The following is a 19,108-nucleotide window of genomic DNA, read 5'->3' on the forward strand; positions in this document are numbered from 1 at the left end:
TCACATGAGAAAGCACCTTGTCTGGAGTGAGAGGTGCTATAGAAACAACGTAGTGCTCATTGTTGGTTGCCCACCTAGCATTCATTCCTCCTTCCAAACAAATTTTTTCAAGAATCTACCCTTTCCCCCACACCAGCTCCAGGGTGGTCCTAAATGGCCTAAAGGTAATTTCCATCCTCTTTGCTAGTGATTGGCTCAGAAATGACCATGTGACATGTTTTGGCCCAGCAAGACTATTGGAGAGAAATGCTAGAGGCTTCTGGGAATAGTCTGTCCCTGGGTGGTGCAAATGCTTATCACACTGGACTGCTGACTGAAAGGTTGCCAGTTGGAGTCTACCCAGAGGCACCGTTGGAAGAAAGGCCTGGAAATCGACTTCCAAAATATCAGTTACTGAAAACCCTATGGAGCACACTTCTACTCTGACACACATGGAGTCGCCATGAGTTGGGAGTCGACTTGATTGCAACTTTTTTTGGGGGGGAATAGTCCACCTTATTTTTCTGGGAGAAGTCCCTAAGCAATGTCCTTTTTCCTCCTGGAAGTGAATGAGGAAGCATGGAGCCCTGAAAATGGTTCTATAAACATCAGATATGAGCCCTGGGATCGAACTCACAGTGAATGTCAAAGTGGACCCACAGAAACAACCTGAATTCTCAAAGTTATCAGTGACCTTTTGCATAAGTCAACTCTGAAACCTGCCCTGCCTTTGGACTACCAGTTAGGTGACCCAATAAATATTCTTAATGCTTAAGCCAATTTGAATTGGGTTTCCTGTTACTTGTAGCCAAAAGTACCCTAACAGATATACAAAGATACTCTTTCCATCATTTTGCTATGTGATCATGTTACTTTTTAAGACTATCACCTAGAAAAAAGTAATATACAAAATGATTTACAGCCTTGATTGTAAGACGCTTAAAATACATTGGAAGGAGATGTGCCAAAATTAGCAATGCTTGTCTGTACGTGGATTTCTATTTTCCTGTTCCTATGAACTTGTATTTTATTGTACATATTTTCTACAATGATTCTGGGTGATGTATCAGGGAAAAAAAAAGCAAAAGAAAGTAAGACTGGAAGACACAAATGGTTGTTAGGTTTTGAAATCTCAAAGTTTTTTTCCTTTTCTGTAGTCCCCAGTTTTCTTCTAATGTGCTAATATTATTTTTATCATTTAAAAATGTTTTTAGTTCCCTTACTGAAACTTTGAAAGAGCAGGGACTGTTTCTCCTGCTTCCTTTCTCTTTTCCTCTAGTATGTCTACATAGAGTAATTACATAGAACAGCAATATGAAAAGTGAATCATTCTGGACTTTAAGGCATGCAGAGAAATCACAAAGAACCCTTGCAATGGTCATTATCACCCCAGTACCTGACCCCAGAATGTCGCATTGACCTCTGTTCCTTTTCCTTCAGGGCATTTTCAGTTTGTAGTGATATAAGTGTGATTATCAATGCCTGTCTTCTGCTAAGCTCCTCAAGAGCAGGACTCTTGCTCATCATGTATTGTATCCCCATTGCCCGGCATATGGCAGACACTCAATTAATATTGATGAGAGAAACAGAATTGGCTCATCTCAGCCTTCCATTTTGGGAACATAAATATTTCCGACCAAAGGGGCAGGCTAATTCTTGGCACTAGAAATAATCATCTCTCCCTCTGGTGGTTATGGTCTTAGAAATTACAGTCTGAGAGTAAAACAGAAAGACTAGAATCAGGACTCTTAAACTTAGCTTGCTGAAGGCAGCAGAAGAAGTCACCCACCAAAGGGGAACCGCTAGGACTGGAGCCTGGAATCTGCATTCTTAGGTGACCCAGGGGATTCTGAATCAGGTGGTCTGAGGACCACACTTTGGAAAACATGCCCTGCAACATCCCGTTGGAGCCTGAGCATGGACTTCATTCACAGTCATCAGGCTTCCAGGGAATCATGGTGACGTCACTGTGCCTGTTTAATGTGAATCAGTCTTTATTTTGCACTTGTGTGGTGCATTAACAAATTCAACATACAAGATAGCATTACATATTGTAGGTTAGCGTTACAGCATTATGCAATTTCACACAATTCATGTTAGCTTTTTCTTTTTTTTTTTTTTTTTAATTTTGACACATTTCTTTTGAGTTTCATTTTCACAAGAGAAGACACAAGGTAAAGAAAGACGACCACATTGGCGAGGGATCATGGTGAGGGCAATGTCACTATCACGGCCATAGTAACAGTCTTCCAAGAAAAGGGACCTGTGCTTTTCCCTCTCCTGAGCCAGTCACCCCCGTCCCACAAACCAGTTCTATCTTTTCGTATCTAGAGCACCGTTCATAACCATGTACATCTTGGCTGTGCTCCACTGAGAAGAACTGAAAGAAGTAGTAACTCATAAAGGGACTTTGTTATTAAGAAAAACTCTTGTCTTCCCAAAGGAATCAAGATGTCCACAGAGAAGGACTAACTCTTGGAAAATCAAAAGTGACCATTCCCTAACCTATTCCTGACCATGAGTGCCTTGTGCAAAAGCTAGGATGTGACTCTCTTGTCTTTCAACAGACCCTTGGGAGGAGGTATCCTCCTCTACCCTTATCAGTCAGCTCTGGAAGGAGTAAGCGTGAAAGCCAAAGCCAGCTAAGAAACTTAAGTCAACGGCACGATGGATCAGGCCAGAGGTAGGAGGGAGGAATCCTGCCCTGTCTGCCTCTTCGCCGTTTTCTGAGAAAGACACGGAGGCAGCTCGTAGGCTACAGAACTACCGGTTCTCCCCTGTCACCTCACCACCCACTGCTCAGTAGACCCAAAGAACGCAAGGAATAAAGCTACGAGGAGTGGGGTGAGGCTGTTTTCCCAGACTTGTGTCAGGAGGAGCTACAGAGGCACACACAGCAGGGCAAAGACCATACTATCTCCACCTGTTGCTTTGCATTGTTTCCAGGAAGGAAACAAAAGTGGGATGCTCAGCAATTTCTGATCTTTCGACATTAAGGCGATGAAGAGGAACCATTTAAATTTTGTTTTCCTAATGAGATATCGGAATGCTCCTGTCAGATTTAAGTGAAACTATCTCAAAATGCATTTTTTAGAAAAAAAATTATTTTCTTCTACGTATGATACAGTATTTACATTCCATGGGGTAAAGGATAGACTGGTGGTGTGAACCCAGCTGAAGGTGAGATAGAAAGCCAGATTATGGGGGATGAGGGTTGATAGGGACAAGAACAGAGAGTGGCCTTTACACCTGCTCAGAACTGCTCTGCACTGTCAAGAATATGAGTTAAAAAAAAAAAAAAAAAGGAGGGGTCACGGGAGCAGATTGATTTTAAATCCACAAGAGCTAAGGGAACACCAAAGGCAAGTTCACTACCCCCTCCATGGAGACTCAGCTTTTCAACTGTCTCCTCAGAAGCAAGTTAGAAAGTGATGTTCTGGTATGAAAGTGGACACTTCAACCTTAGCTAATCTTTCAGGCCCTGGTTCAAGCTGTTGCTCATTTGAGTTCCTCTTCAGGCTGGCAAAAATATCTACTGCCTATGTAAGCTTACTTATTGTCAATGAATTCTCTACCATCTGAAAAGTCTCTACATTAGAGACATGGCTGGACTGGGAGTCAGGAGACTTGATTCTAACCCCAGTAAGATGCTGAATCTCTCTCAACCTCTCTCGGCCAGTGGTAGGAGGAAGGTTAAACTCTGTAGTTCCCCCATCTCTCCATCATGTTGTGAGACTCATGAGTTCCAAGAACTAAGCACTTTATTTTGAGGGAAAGAGTGTTCTGAGAGAATCCAAGTTACCTTTGTTACTCATTTAGCCACACCATTCTTTTTAAGGGCCATTACTAAAAAATTCAAGGAGAAAGAATCATTTCTGAGGGCCTTTTTCCTTATGAAGCAAAATTAACCTTATGACAGTATCTAAGCTACCTGAGAAACTCTAAAGCTTCTCAATGGTCAGTATTTCTGGAAAAAAAAAGGCTAACTTAATCCTTCGGCCTTTGGATGGTTTCCAACCCATCAACCAATAAATGGCTGTCACTTCCATGGATAGCTGCAAAGGAAGATGTCAGTCACCTCATTTCTCCTCTCCTTGTCCTTATACCTCCACATGGCATTAGGGAGCAGCTGAGTGTGTTCATTGGTAACTATCCTATAACTGGATTTGGAGTCTCAAAGCTCCTTTTAGAGAAGTCACCTAGCTTTGTAAACCCAAGTTCTACTTGATAAGTCTCTTGTGTTCTGTGTGCTTCATTGGGGCTACAATCAGTCCTAGAATGCCCTTTACCCCACTGTAGCTAGCAGGAGGACTGACAGCGAAAAATGCCTCATTTCTCAATTACTCTTTCTCCTGTAAGCTCTGCTTTATCCATTCCGCATTTATTCTTGGTTTACCTCAGACTTCTGGACCTTGAATTTAGCCAAAGAGCAAAGATGTAAGAGGTAATAGGGAGAAAAGATGGGGATGATGAAAACACAAGGTTTGACAAGAGCAAAATTTTCTTCTGCAGAGGTGGGGAGTGAGAGGAACTCTCCAGAGAAGCCCAATGAAAGGAGGCTGATTTCACGTAATCAGCAAATACAATTCAGCACAAAACACAATTGTTCTGGAATAAGATCTGTCACTTGATATTGGTAGTTAGGCTAATTTCTTCAGTTTGTATTAGACATGCAAGTATAAGGTTACACTGTTATATATAGACTCGTAGGGGTCTTTCCCTCTCTTTTTTCCCCCCCCATTTCAATTAAAAAAGAATTTTTTTTTCTAGTGCCTTGCAAAGGAGAAAAACCGTCATCGCTAAGAACTGATCAGCGGCTGTGGTCATGTGGAGTGTTCTCGATGGGGTTTGTTTTGTGAGAAATTTTCTTCTACAACTAAAATGAGGTTTTGAGACTGCTTCCCTCTGTCCTCTCTCTCCCGGCCATGTCCCTCCCCAGCCTGGCCCCTGGGTTAGAGGCGAGGAGAATGGGATTAGTACTCGCTCAGACTGTGCCACTTGGTCACAGGCTTGCGTGGGCTCTCGCAGACCTCTCTCCAGTGTTCCGCACCGTTGGCTGTGACACTGTGTGCCCCTAGGATCAGCCTCCCCACCACCTCGTTTTTGGTGGTGCGGTCGAAGTCGATGACGAGGAACTCAATGCTGATGTCAGGCAGGAGGTCAGTGGGGATGTCATAGATGAAAGACTCATTGAAGACTGGGTTCAAAGTGCACTTCTTCACGTGGGTTTTCTTCTTGGCGATGCGCTTTCTGCCGTAGTAGACGTTCACCTTGACATAAGGATCTGGGGCCCCCAAAGGGACGAGAAAAAAGGAGACAAGCCTATGACACAGTCCTTTCCCATAATGGTGATTTCATGTTGGGGAAGAGGGGGCTATGGTTTTCATATGTTTGGTGGCCATCCCTACACAGTCTTTAGTGACTGCACAATAAATACACACTGACTGTATGCGAGTCTGCCTGCTTGGACAGGGGACCAAGGAGACCAAGGAGGAATAAAACAGAACAACCTCCTCAAGTCACGTTTGAAGAAACCCCAAGACACCAAGAAGCATTTTCAAGGGCACAAATGCCTTCAATCATTTTTTTAATTTTCTTTTAACTGGAAAGTATCTAGGAATTCATTTCACCAAGAGTAGGAGCTCTAGGCAGAAAACTTTTGAATTCAAATAAAGGGTGATCTGAATAAACAAAGACCTATTATGGTCTGAAATGGGGGCATCCTAATATTCTAGCTTCCAGTTCTCCCCAGATAATTTATAAATTCAATGCAACTTCAATTGAACTTAATAAGCACACTCCATATATATGCTTATTAATAAAATATCCATGAAGATTAAAGATCCGTGAAGAGCTAAGTCCTTAAAAAAAAAAAAAAAGTGACTAGGAGCTTTCCCCAGGGCTGGCAATCTTTTTGGTAAGTCTCACCCGGGGCAAGGGCTTAGCACCTGCCATGTACATCATTTAAGATGCCTCGCCAACTATAAAGAGCCCGTTGGCTTACCCAGCTCATCTGCCAGCTAAATCTATTGAACCTAGACACTCATCAGGAAGAGGATGGAGACAGAGAAAGGAAGGGATGGAAAGTGAAAGGTACAAGGGGTTCTGAGGTTGGGGGTGTCTGGGCTGAAGGCAAGCAGGGTTGGGGTGACTGTCAGAGATAGTTTGGGGTAAATAGCTGCTACCTGAGAGACCGGTGATATCCATCTTCGGCAAGTGTCTGGCTTTGAGGACCACCACTGTCATTCTCTGTGCCACAGGCTGATAGGACAGCGATACCTGGAGCTCCCCTCTGCTAATGCACTTCTGTGAGGAAGAAACATCAGGTGAGAATCCTGGCACACAAGGTGTGCAGAGGCGAGGGAAGGGAGCCTGGAGAAGAATAACCGCAGGGATGAGAAAGCGAGATGAAGGTGTTCACCCCCTGGAAAGATGCTATTATTCTATTTAACAGGACAGAAACGAAGAAGTGGTATAATTATAATCCTGGTATTAAAGAAGATCGTTTGCATGAAGAGGCAGCATAGGCCGGTGTCTAAAAGTGTGGGCTTTGAGGCCAGACTGGCCTGGATTCAAATCCTCACTCCCACTTCTCAGCTGTGTGACTTTGGACAAGTTCCTTGACATCTCTGTACCTCAGTTTCTTCATCTATAAAATGGAGGTAATAATAGTATCTACCTCCTAGGATTATTAGGAGGATTAAATATGTTAAAGTTTGTAAAACACAACAATTATGTGCCTGGCACATAGTATGCGCTATAGAAATGCATTCACTCCTATTTCCTCAGTTTAGTCTGGTGATAAAAAAAGCTTGGAAGACTGTATAGTGGGAGATAGGAAACTTGGGACTGAGTCTCCACGTTGCCACTTACTCACCACATGGCCTTGGGCAAGTCCCTGAATGTTCTGGAGTCTGTCCTTCTGTTTCACAAGGAAGTGACTCTCCGTATGTCCTCTGCCTGCCTCAGTGTCTGCAGCCAAGCCCGCTTCTTCCCTGACGCCCACATCTTTGCTTCCCCATCTTTAATTTTTTTTGTGTGTGTGTGGTGAAAATATACACACCAAAACGTTCACCAACACAACTTCCACATTTACCATTCAATGACATCTTCCACGTTGTGCCACCATTATCGCTATCCTTTTCCAAAATTCTTTATATCTTATTCCAGGCTCTATTTTGAGCTTGAAAGAACTCTAGGGCTCTGAGAACATTTTAAACCACATTTGGATGCTTACTGTATGCCAGGTGCTGGGGACCCGGCGCTGACAGGACACAGTCATTGCCCCGAGGAGCTTATCTTGCGGCAGAAGAGACAGAGATGTAAACCAACATGGACTTGTCAGAGAAAGAAAAAGCTCTAAGTGCTCTGGGCACCCAGGGGAGGGTGGGGCCGGCTAGATTCAGGGAAGGCTTTTCCAGCTGGTTTTTGGGCTGCGTTTATGGAGGGTGAGTAAGATGCCATGAATCAATGGGCAGAGAGGAGAACGTGCGGGGCAGAGGGACAGGAATGGCCAGCACAAAGGAATGGAATCCTGAAAGGACACAGTGTGTGGCGAGAATGTTGAGTGGTGAGGGTGCCTGCAGTGAGGGTGCCTGACAGAAGGGATGGGCCACGGGCCTGGGGAGGTGGGCGAGGCTAGGGTGAAGGGCTATGGGGCACCTCAACAAAACACCAGAGTCAGCAGCACACAGACAAGAGGTCTGTACACACAGGAATGACGCAGTTGTTATTGTTATTATTATTATTTTTAAATGAAAGCTGGAGAATGATCTCCAGTGGAGAAAGCTCAGTTAAGAGGCTGCTACAACAGGCTAGGGAAGGAATGAGGAGCTCAGCTAGCGCCACAGCAAAGGGGATGGCGATGGGGGTAAGATGTTTTGAGGAAGAACTATTGGGATTTTCTAGGCTTGTGTGGCTAATTGGATGTAAAGTGTAGGGGAGAGAGAACAGATGACAGACTATTTCTTGTGTTTCTAGCTTTAAAAGTAGGGGTGAGTCTGGGATAAGGAAAAGAAAAGGAGGCGGGGTTTCAGTAATTGAGGACATAATAAGTTAAACTTGGGATAAAATCACCGCCCCACTCCCCAACTATCAAACCTTATTCCTTGTATTCTTCAAAGTCCCAAAGAAACGTCACCTATTCCAGGAATTCTTCTTAGATTGGACAAAAATAGACTTTACTGGTCAGCCTTATGTATTCCACATACTCACAAAAACAACTTATTGTTACCTACTAAGTGCTAGGCCGTCTGCTAGAGGCTAGAGGACAATAAGGAGCCGTAAACCCAAGAAGCTCACAGCCGGGAGAACCACCAGCTCAGGTGCGTCTGAAGCAGGAGAGACTAGCAGCCAGTGACCACACCAATGAAAACACAAGGTAGTCACTTTGTGACCTACCTAATAGTCTGTGCTTTAATCACAGGCTTTAAATGATCGCAAGGAATGAAACTGTGAAAATATTTTGCACGATTTTAAAAATTTCATGAGTCTATGTTTCATACCAGAGGCATATGGAAATACCACTTATAGGGCATAAAATATAACTAAAATCTAAAGTAAACTTTAGCTTTTGAAATTAAAGTACAAAATGAACTTTAAAGAATAGTTTCATGGTTTATCTCTGCTAGATTGAAGCCTGGCATTTTGTCCTTACCCATAATATTCATGCTGTCAGCTCTTGATTAAATATGTGGAAAGTACTCTCAGCTAGTTTAAAATCCCAGGCTGGTTGCCCTTGCCAACCAGTATAGTTCTGGGCTGCTTTCTTTTGCTGGGCGTCAGAATGCAATCAGAGAATGTAAACTCAGTTTTACTATCAGCCACATCAAATGGCATCAGGAAAGTAATCCCTCATGAAAAGGACAATCAAATGCCTTCCAAGATATTCAGAGCTGGGCTATCTGAAATAGTACCCACTAGCTACATATGTCTATTTAAATTCACTAAAATCAAATACATTTTAAAATTCAATTCTTCAGTCATACTAGGCATATTTTGTGCTCAATAGCCACATGTGGCTTGTGGCCATCATACTGGACAGCACAGATGTGGAACATTTCCATCATCACAGAAAATCCCATTGGACAGCACCAATCCAGAAAGAACTTGTGGATTATCTGAGCCACTGCTCCCATCCATTTGCATAAATGAAATGTTAATTAGATTCGATATCTATTTCTAGGACTATCATTAAGTACAGAATCTCTAAATAATAAATATACAGTTTTTAAATATAATTCTAACTATATACAGAAGGATCAGTGGGGGTGAAAATGAAAATTTGGTTTAAAAAATGAAGAGCTTTATTCGTAAGAATAACATCGATTACATGATTATGGTTTAGGTTTTCCTGATTCCTTGTGTAAAACTCTGTTCTCTAAATCATCCATTATAGCAAACGCTTCCTGATCTAAATCCTCACACCCCTTGCCTAGTTCTTTGGGAAAGCAGACAACTTCTGGTTACTTTTAAAATATTTTTTTCCCTGAAAATCACTCCTCAGGCAAGTGTCCTCCATCTGATCCCTTCCTTTACCTTTGGCCATTTTACATGGGCAGAATGCCCATCCCATCCAGGCACCCCTTTGTGAAGCCCAGTTGCAGCCACAACACCACCTGAATTCCATTCGATTCGTCATGAAAGGCCAGAGTTTAACGCTCCCTCATTCCCTCTCCCCTTCTCTTTCCACCCAATTCCCATTCCTTCCAAGTAGCATGTTCAATGGCTCTTTCTTCTGAAAGCGCCATTGAGGGCTGGGAGCGAGCTCTGTTTCCCAGCCCCTTGGCCTAGTGAGGCAAAGAGCCTGTTGGGGGCAGGCAAGCAGAAGGACAAGGGGGAGAAAGGGTTTTATCCATGCCTGACAGAGCTGGGAGGCTTTGCTCTCAGAGAGTGGGCTCCTTTCTGCTCCGTGGAAAAGAACAGGAGCATTGGTCCTAAAAAATACATTCAGATGAAAGAAAGACTTAGGCGAGGGATGTCTATTTGCCTATAGCAGAGCCTCTTCCAGAGAGATCTTCCAGCCACAGAGCCCTTGCACTGGGTGGACCAGCGGACCCTCAATAATCTTTAATGGGGCCAAAAGCCGTAAGGGCCACCTCTACCCTAAATCACAGCCATGGGAAAACAAATGGAACAAAACCCTCAACATTCAATGACAACTCCCCTCTTCACTCCCTGCCATACACAAACATAGCAACTTTTTTTATTGTTCCTGGGGAGTTGACATTCCTTTTTCTTTCTCTCTTTTCTGTCCCATTTGGCTGGACTGGATGACCTCTAAGGTCCCTTTTAACTCTAAGATTTTATGAATCCTCCCACTCCCATGACCATTGTCCCAGGTCATCAACACCAGATCTGGGCGGTAGAAAGACAGGAAATGGTTTGGAGAACAATAACCTGAAGAAATTCGGAGGAGTCTAACAACTCTCTATTGTCTGCTTTTTAAACCACTTGTTCACACTGTCTCCTCTCTATCCCCCAGCCCTCTCTGCACCATCTTCCTTCTCCTCGTGGGGGATTTATTACGGGAATGTAAATTCACTTTAATTTCCATTTGAGTAAAATATTAGAAAGTAAAGCTGCCTCTGGGGGTTGAGGGGGAGATCTAGTTCCAAAGTCCAACTCAGAGATTTTTAGGGGCATTATCCACTGTTTTAGAGTCTACGCTGTGACCTCCTTTCACTAATAATCAAGGGTTATTTTTAATATTTCTTATGTCTTCCTGTATATTCATAAGGGCTGAGAGTGTTCTTACAAAGTGACCCCATTAGCCTTCACGATACAGCTGAGAGAGAAACCGAGGCCCAGAGCGGGTAACTGCTTGTCCAGAGTCACGCAGTGAAATGGAGACAGTCAGAAACAAGGAACAGTCCTGGGCTTTTCCCACAGGATGGCGCTGTGATAATGGGAAGGACAAGGGAGGAATTCTCTGCTAACGGCCAGGAAATGCAGTTGGAACAGGGCAGGGGGTTGTCTAGAGAAATGAAATTCTCACCAGTCTCCACTTAGGAATCTTTGAAGGAAGATAACTTGGCCCCAGATCGTAAGAGGATGCCTTACACAGACCAGAAAAAAGCTCTTTACGGACGGTGTGGAATAGTCCAGAACAGCTCCAGGCAACGTTCGCCAAGGAAAGATCCAGAAAGGGCAGACTCTTGGCTATAGCAGGAAGGGTTTGGGTAGACACAGGGAGGCTGCTCTGTTAGGGAATTACAGGAATCAGTGAGTAAGGAGATGACCATCTGTCTCAGGCTGGAATACAGGGAAATGGGAAAATGGGGGAAATGGGCTTGGGAAGCCTGGGAGGCTAGGCATCTCTTGGGGTGGGGCTGCCCAGGCTCCGGCCAGGGGCTTCTTCCAGGGGATGTGCTGCTCAGGATCCCAGCCCTGGCTTCTCCCTCCTGAAGGGAGTTAATAAAGTGCAAAGAGACTTGGCTCTTGCCAGGAGTCCCTGGCAGTTTAGTAAATGCCATTGTCTGTGCTCGCTGCCCAATGCCCTGGATTTGAGGCTGTTTGCTCCCAGACGAAATCAGTCCCCTGTCCTCGCCAGTCTCTCCCGAGCTACAGCTTGGCACAGAGCCATCGTCTACCCCCAGGCTTGGGCTGGGAGTACATGAGCTGTCTGGAAGATTCCAGTTAGCTGAAGGCTTTACTGCAGTTGGGGCCCTAGGAAAGGGTGTGCTGGAACGGATCCTCCTGGAAAGAGGGTAGATGAAGGCAGGGAACGGGACACTGGAGCCGCTGAAAAGGGGAATCAGGAAACGGGTGGGGGTTTGCAGAACCCTGAGGAAAAGAGATGGGGGAAATGAAACAGGTCACCACTGTAGTTTCTGTCTGTGCAGTTTGTATCCAACCTCAGAAGACGCAAGAACTTCTGCTGTGTTGGACTCTAGGATGTCTCACTGTCTCCTGGCATTGAACCAGTACCTTGTTTATGCCCTAAGTGCCTCTAACATTCTTCAAAATTCTTGGACCTCCCTGGCCCCTGTGCGGTGGAGCTGAATGTGCCATGTGGCAATAGCAGTTCCTTTGGGCAATGGCGTGACTGGGCTGACTGTGGAGGACAGGTGCCTGCTACACAGCAGGGAAGGCAAGAATGCATGCCCAGAGGGGAACAGCTTTCTGTCTGCCCTCCCCAGGCCTGGCACAGTGCCCTTCTTCAGTGGGCAAACCTTGCTCCCAGAAGCTCACTGCACATTCCGTCCCTGCTGACCTGGCAGCCTCTTCTGTCCAGTCCTGAGTCTCCTGCTGCTCCACTAAGGCTAGCCTGAGTTTGCAGGTGGAAAAGGGATAAGTATGGCACCTATAGGCAGAACTCTTTCTGGGAGATAGGCAGTTGTTTTTAGCGGCCCTGATATCTTTTCTTGGGGCCCTGGTGGTGCAGTGGTTAAGAGCTTGGTTGCTAACCAAAAGGTTGGCTGTTCGAATCCACCAGCCGCTCCTTGGAAACCCCAAGGGGCAGTTCTATTCTGTCCTATAGGGTCACTATGGGTTGGGATCGACTCGATGGCAACAGGTTTGGTTTTTGGCGTATCCTTTCTGAACCTACTACCCGCTTCTCCACTGACTCAAGCCTCCCTTGTCTTCCGTCTCTTTGTCAAAACAAAATATAAATATCTATACACCACATATATCTTATAGGGATCAAGCTTTATTAATAATAGAAATAATGACAATAGTAACAGTCACAGTTTATTCAGTGCTAACTATGTAATTTACTATGTCAACTCATCGTCTTGTTTAATTCCTATAAGAAACTGAGATTTAGAAAAGTGAAACAGCTTGCCCAAGGTCACTTAGCTGGTGGAATTTGGATTCGAATTCAAGTCTGTCTTCAAAGTCCTTGCTACTAACTACCTATGTTATTCCCTGCACAAGGAATGAAACTCTAAGTGTAAAATTTCAACAACTTCCTTCATTCACTACATGGTAACTGCCAAGATGATTTATCTCAACTAGAGTGAAGGTTCCTCAAGGGCAATAATATGCCAGATGTATTATCTCATTGGATCCTCATAACCCTGTAAGGTAATATCATCTTCACTCTACAGATGAAGAAACAGAGGCTTAAAGGGGTTATGTAACTCACACACAGCTGGAAAGTGGCAAACTAGAAAGCAAACTCAGTCCAACTCCAGAGCCCAAGTGCTTAACCACAGCACTATACTGCCTTCCCAGTAGTGGAAGAATGAATGAACTAGTGGGGGTGAGGTGGGATACATTTCTTGCACCCCTGAATTACAGCTTAAGACCCAATGTTGGCCCAGTGGGGCAGGGGGGAATGCAGGATAGGGAGATCTCATCCCCTTTCGAATGCAAACAGAGCGGAGAGGAGGAATGGGGGGGTCTGTGGCCAAGGTTCAGGCCTAGGCAGAATGCCAGAAGGATAGAGCAATTCATTACACTGCGTTTGTAAAATTTATTAAAAGACATATACATACACTACTTAAACTTCTAGGTTTGGGTTGGGAAAGGGAAGCTGAGGGAAAAATTGCTGAACTATTTTCACAGTTTCTCAGCTGTGAGAAATAAGTTCACTGGAGGCAGATCACACATCATTTGAGAGGAAACTAGCTCCCATATCCCTAATATGAAGGAAGGTCTCGGAGTGGTAGGCCAGCCTGCTCCAAACAAGATGGATACAGCGTCAGGATGCCAATCACTAAGTAAAATTTCGGAAGCTACCTGCTGCTCTCTTCTCAGGAAGTGGCTCCTTGGAGGAGACTTCACCTGCCACGTCCTCCATCCTACTCTGATCACTGCTTCTCCTCAATAGCCAAGACCTTCCTCTCTACAGCCCCTCTTTGTCATCCATCCCACCCCCATTTCCCCTTCTATTCTTCCGCCGAGATATTGTCTCCCCCGACCTGCTACCCCTCCCCAGCAGCCTTCCTCACCTGGATGTTCCTCTTGATGATGTCCCTGGTCAGCTGTACCTTGCCTGTGCTGGGGTCCACCCCAGCCAACGGCACCATGACCTCCCCGATGACGTCGTCCCGGGAGAAGCGGTCAAAGCTGAGGACGAGGAAGTGCAGCACCAGGTCCTGCAGCTGGCTGTATGGGATGCCATAGAAGGTGAAGGTCTCATCAAACACGGGGTCCAGGGTCTTCCGCAGCACTCTGGTCTTCACCCGATGCCGCTTGTCAGGAAGAATGGTCATTTTGATGTAGGGGTCAGAGCCCTGGGTCTGGTCATCCATCACTGGCAGTCCATGGGCCTCCTGGATTGTCACCACCAGAGCTTTTTTCGGGAAGTTATAGTCCACGGAGAAGGTGAGGGATCCTAACATGACATCCTCCTCTGGAGATGATGGAGAAGTGGTTTTGCTCTCCCCAGGGGTCAGGCTCACAGCAGGGCTCCTCAGTTCTTCCCCATAGTCGACTTTAATGGGTAATTGGTCTATACAAGATCCAGAGTTAGGACCCCTGGGACCCTTGTCTTGGCCCAGCAGGCCTGCCTCTGCTGCGTCCACCAACAGGTTTCCGTGTCCACCCTCCCTCCCAGGGCCATCTTTGTCTCTCCGCACTTTGATGATTTTCTTCTTGTTGCTGAGGGTCTCTGGGTATATACTGATGCCTTTGAGCATGTGAATGAACTTGTAGGGTGGGGTCTTGTGCTTCTTCTCTGCCTGCTGGTGGCAGCATGTCCAGACAAAGACGGTCACAGAGACACACACCACCAGCACAGAGGCCCCGATGAGGCCAGCCACCACCGGTGACACATCTGAAGGTGGAGACCAGAGATGTATCAAGGCAGGTAGACCCCAACACCTGACCCAAGCTCCCCTGCTCAGTACCTCTGCCAGAGCTAAGCTAATCCTCAGGCAACCCCCCAAAGCAAAACTTGCTCATTTGAGCTTTAGAGCTTGTCCCCTCTCTTGGCTCTTCCTTCCCACCAAATCTGGCTGAAATGTGTATCTTCTCCAGAAAGCCTTCCTTGAGGTGCCCCACCTGACTCACTATTCTTTTCTTGACCTTCCCTCAGCACTTATGGATTCGGTTAGCTCATATTGATTTGTGTTTCCTATAAAGCTTCTATGTAAGTGTTCTAAGGTCACCTTTTTACATGGGAGCCTGTTCACCTAACTGTTACACAAAGGGCACAAGCTGTGTCTTTGGTTTTAGGAGGATATTCCACAGCGTCTAGTATGGAATTTGCACACAGTAGGCCAGTGCTGACTGACTGACTGGCAGGGTGGAGTGGAACACTGTGGAGCTGAGTTCAGATATAATTTTGGTAGGGTGCTGCTCAAGGGTGGTAAAAGTGGGTGGGTTGTAAGAAGAAGAACTCTGGATTTACATCCTTTTAAAACATGTTCCAAAATTTCTTCTCAACGCCTAAGTATTTTAAATGCAAATATTTGAAATAGGAAGAAATAGGGGTGGTGGAAAATGTCACATCTTTGTTCAAATGTCACCTTCTCAGTAAGGTCTTCCCTTACTATCCTATTTAGAAGTACAATCTGCTCTACCCTTGTCACCCATACTTCCTAGCTCTGTTTTATTTCTCTGCATATGCCTTATCACCATGTGATATATATATATATATATCATATACACATATATGTGTATACATACAACACACACATATATATATACACGTATACATATATATTTTACTATTGTCTTTCTCCACTAGAACGGAAGCTTCATGAGGGCAGGGATTGTTTGTCTGTTTCATTCATTGTTGTATCCCACGCACTTAAGACACATAGGAGGCACTTAGTATATATTTGTTGAATAAATTAATAACTTAGGAGCAACAGATTTTTTTCCCTTCCATCTCTCGAGCCTTATATTTTCCCACAAAATCTAGGTCCCTGACTTACATCATTTATGTTTGGGCTTTTTCCACCCTCAAGTTCTTTGAAGCCAAATTAGGTTTAGACCTGAAAGTTCAAGATACTGCCTGTAGTTTTCCACATTACTTTTTAGGGGAAGACTTGGGTAGGATGGAGAGAACTAAGAAAATAAACATAATTCCAGCATATTCCAGATTCTGCCTGGAACACCTTCTACCACCTATCTGCATGGCTCACTCCCTCACTACAGGCTTCTGCTCCAACCTCACCTTAGCAGAGAAACATTCTTTGATTGTCTCCAGTGAGATAGTATCCCCATCACCCCGTTTTATTTTTCTTTATGTACTAGTCACCCCTGACATTTATTTTTCTGTCTTCCCTCATTAGGTAAGCTTTATAAGAATAGAGATTTTGTCTGTTTCATTCATGGCTATAGCCCCAGGTCCTAGAACCATGTGGCATATATTAAGTGTTTAGTGAACCACTGAGTTAGTAAATTCAAAACAGCCTTCAAGATTAGAAAAAGAGGATGAAGTCAATATGATTACATGTAATAGGGATCAATGTAAAATCTTGTTTGGGCTTAAAAACCCATCCACAGGCAATGGGAGACATCCCTTGACAACAGTTTGTGCAAAAATGACTTAGTAATTTAGATGGTTGCAAACTTCGGCTATAATGAGGCTAATGCCACCTGATATGAGGAATACAATCTCCGGATCACAGGAGAGGTAGGTATAATTTCGTCTGTACTGGTCAAAACACATGTGGAATATTCTGTCTAGCACTGACAATAATAAAATTGTGTGTATGTGTACATTGACTATGTTCCTGCCAGGCATCATGCTAGAAGTTTCTATGAATCAAAGAACTCATTGAAATAGTTATCATTTAATATCACCACTTCACAATTAAGGAAACTGGGGACTCAGAAATCTGCCCAAGGTCACATACTAGCAAATGGCAGTGATGGGATTTAAACCCCCATCTGCCTGACACCAAAGCCAGTACTCTGCATTATGGATAATATAGACCAAGGACAATAAAGACCTGCTAACAATATCAAATGAGGAAAGACTGAAGTAACTGGAGCTGGGGGTGGGGATCTAGGAATAATAACAACTGTCCTCAACCGTTTAAGGCATTTTGATGGAAGAGGGTCTGATTTGATCTTACTTTGGAGGGCAGGATCAGCACCAAAGCAGACAGGCTACAGGGAGACAGATTTTTCACTCAGTGGAAGGAGGCAGATTATTATTAGAACGGTCTCATTATGGCCCAGACAGTTGATGAGGTGGTGATGCTCCAACTAAAAATTTGCAAACAGGTTGGATCACCATTCGTCAGGCCTGTTCTAAAAGAGATTTCTTCCATGAGGATTGGACTAGGTGATCTCTGAAATTCTTTCTACCTCAAATATTCCATGGTTCTATGAAAGTTGGAACTGGGCAAGAAAAGAAGGGGTTACATTGTAAAATAAGACAGATATCCATTAACAAACTAAATCAAGATGACCATGGCCATATTGAGTATAACAGTGTTTAGTCTTCAGAGTTTTGAATGAAATAAGAGCTGTCAGGGAGAGGTTTCACAACATGGAGACAGTCCTGGTGGTAAGCTCATTAAGGGCAGGGCAGGAACAGCATCCTGTTTATGTTTGAATCCCTCAGAGTCTCTTGCATTTAACAGGAACTCAATCCGAAATCAGAATGGGTATACTCTGAAGAAGTGGCTCTCCATTCACCAGTCAGGAACTTTCCTGCACGTTGGCTTGTGACTGATCAGTGAGACTGAACGTTGTCACTATGAGAAGAGGAAAGCAGGGAACCACCAAGAAGACACGTTTTTGAGAATGATTTGGAAGGAATATCTAAAGGCCTAGGTTGGGAGATATCTGGGCCCTCCTTTTAGCTCTACCATAGCTTTACTATGTGATCTTGAGGGAACCACTGCTATTTATAATGCATCTACTTTTATTGTTACAAAATGGAGATGGAGTGGGTAAGAAAGATGAAGGATTCTCATCTTTCAGGAAGACAGAGAAAGAAAAGAACGGAGATAGATGAACCCACTTGTGGATTATCTAGGTACTTTCTCTTGCTTCCCACTTTCTTCTTCATTTTAGTACTGGTTAACCCTGTCTGTCTTCCCCACGCCCAATGCAGTGAACTATTTAAATAAGAGATGTTGAAACTCAGAGCCCCTTGTCTTGCTTTAGTGAAAAGCTTGGTGGGAAAAGGAAATTGGAACTAATGGCTGAAGTGAGTGTTTTAGAATAGCTATAAATTGCAGTGACCCGTGCTCCTTGTTCCCTTTGTGGTCCAAGGTCATGGATAATTGAGTGTTGGCTTGGTGTATCCCTCAAGCTCTACAGTGTCTGATAGCTACAATGAAGTACTCTATGAGACATGAAAAAGTCAGAAGCAACAGTTCTCTATGCAAGAGACCATCTATAAGGGTCCAGAGACCTGCAAGCTACATCTGAGCTATGCCTAACTCTCTCAGCCTCTGACCAGACCTGCTTATTGATACTTCTTTCCTAAGGTTAGCCTTCCCCTGTCAAGTAGGCCAGTGTGATGCTAAAGAATGAACTTTGGCATCAACCAGACATTGTTTCAAACTTCACTAGATTGCTTGACTTTAGGCAAATTAGTTTATCTCTCTGAGCCTTAGTTTCCTCATCTGGCAAATATATATGTCATTATATATTATAATATACACTACACCAGAGTGTATTTGTAAGGATTAAATAAAATGTAGCATGTAAAAGGCTGATATAATTTCTTTTCCCTCTTCCACTAAAATAAATTACTGTATTATGCTCATTTATACAATTTACTTTCCCAAGGAACCTAGAACTGCAATTAGAGAAAGGAATTTGTTGAAAGAATGCATAAGAGAAAAAGAGCAGGAAGAAAAGCATGGGGTACTCATATGATCACAAAAAGAACTTCCATGTTGGAAATACAGGACTCAAAGGGGAGAGATGCAGAAGGTGATGTGGAAGACTGAAACACAATCAGGATTTAGCCTTGAAGTGGAAACAAGTAGCTAATGAGTGTCAAGATCGGCTGTCTGGACACTTCTATCTGACATCTTCTTGCTAATACTGAGGGGATACAGCACACTGTTCTGCTCATTTCCACATACCTCTGACTGGGGAGTGAGAACAGCCATTTCCTAGCTGAATTGTGTCTCCACCCTATATATTCCAGTCTGGACGCTCAAGCTTTCTGGATCGTCTGAGGGACAGAATCCCTTAAAGGATGGGCTTCCCCCATCTTAACTGGGGTAGAATTGGGGGGAGAAGCGGGGCAATTTTACTC

General features: G+C 44.2%; 1 protein-coding gene across 1 annotated transcript in view; it reads right to left on the minus strand.

The window, feature by feature from the left end:
* Positions 1 to 3,337: 3,337 nt before the first annotated feature.
* The window catches only part of SYT11 (synaptotagmin 11), a 17,020-nt gene continuing 1,249 nt past the window's right edge, over positions 3,338 to 19,108 (minus strand). The window contains exons 2-4 of the mRNA XM_004388503.2: positions 13,878 to 14,704; positions 6,162 to 6,285; positions 3,338 to 5,263 (exon numbers count right to left, since the gene is read on the minus strand). Coding sequence (XP_004388560.1) covers positions 4,953 to 5,263; positions 6,162 to 6,285; positions 13,878 to 14,704 — 1,262 coding nt within the window. The 3' untranslated portion in view covers positions 3,338 to 4,952. The remainder of the gene's footprint in view (positions 5,264 to 6,161; positions 6,286 to 13,877; positions 14,705 to 19,108) is intronic.

This window comes from Trichechus manatus, unplaced genomic scaffold (assembly GCF_000243295.1).
Source record: "Trichechus manatus latirostris isolate Lorelei unplaced genomic scaffold, TriManLat1.0 scaffold00213, whole genome shotgun sequence".
Lineage (NCBI taxonomy): Eukaryota > Metazoa > Chordata > Mammalia > Sirenia > Trichechidae > Trichechus > Trichechus manatus.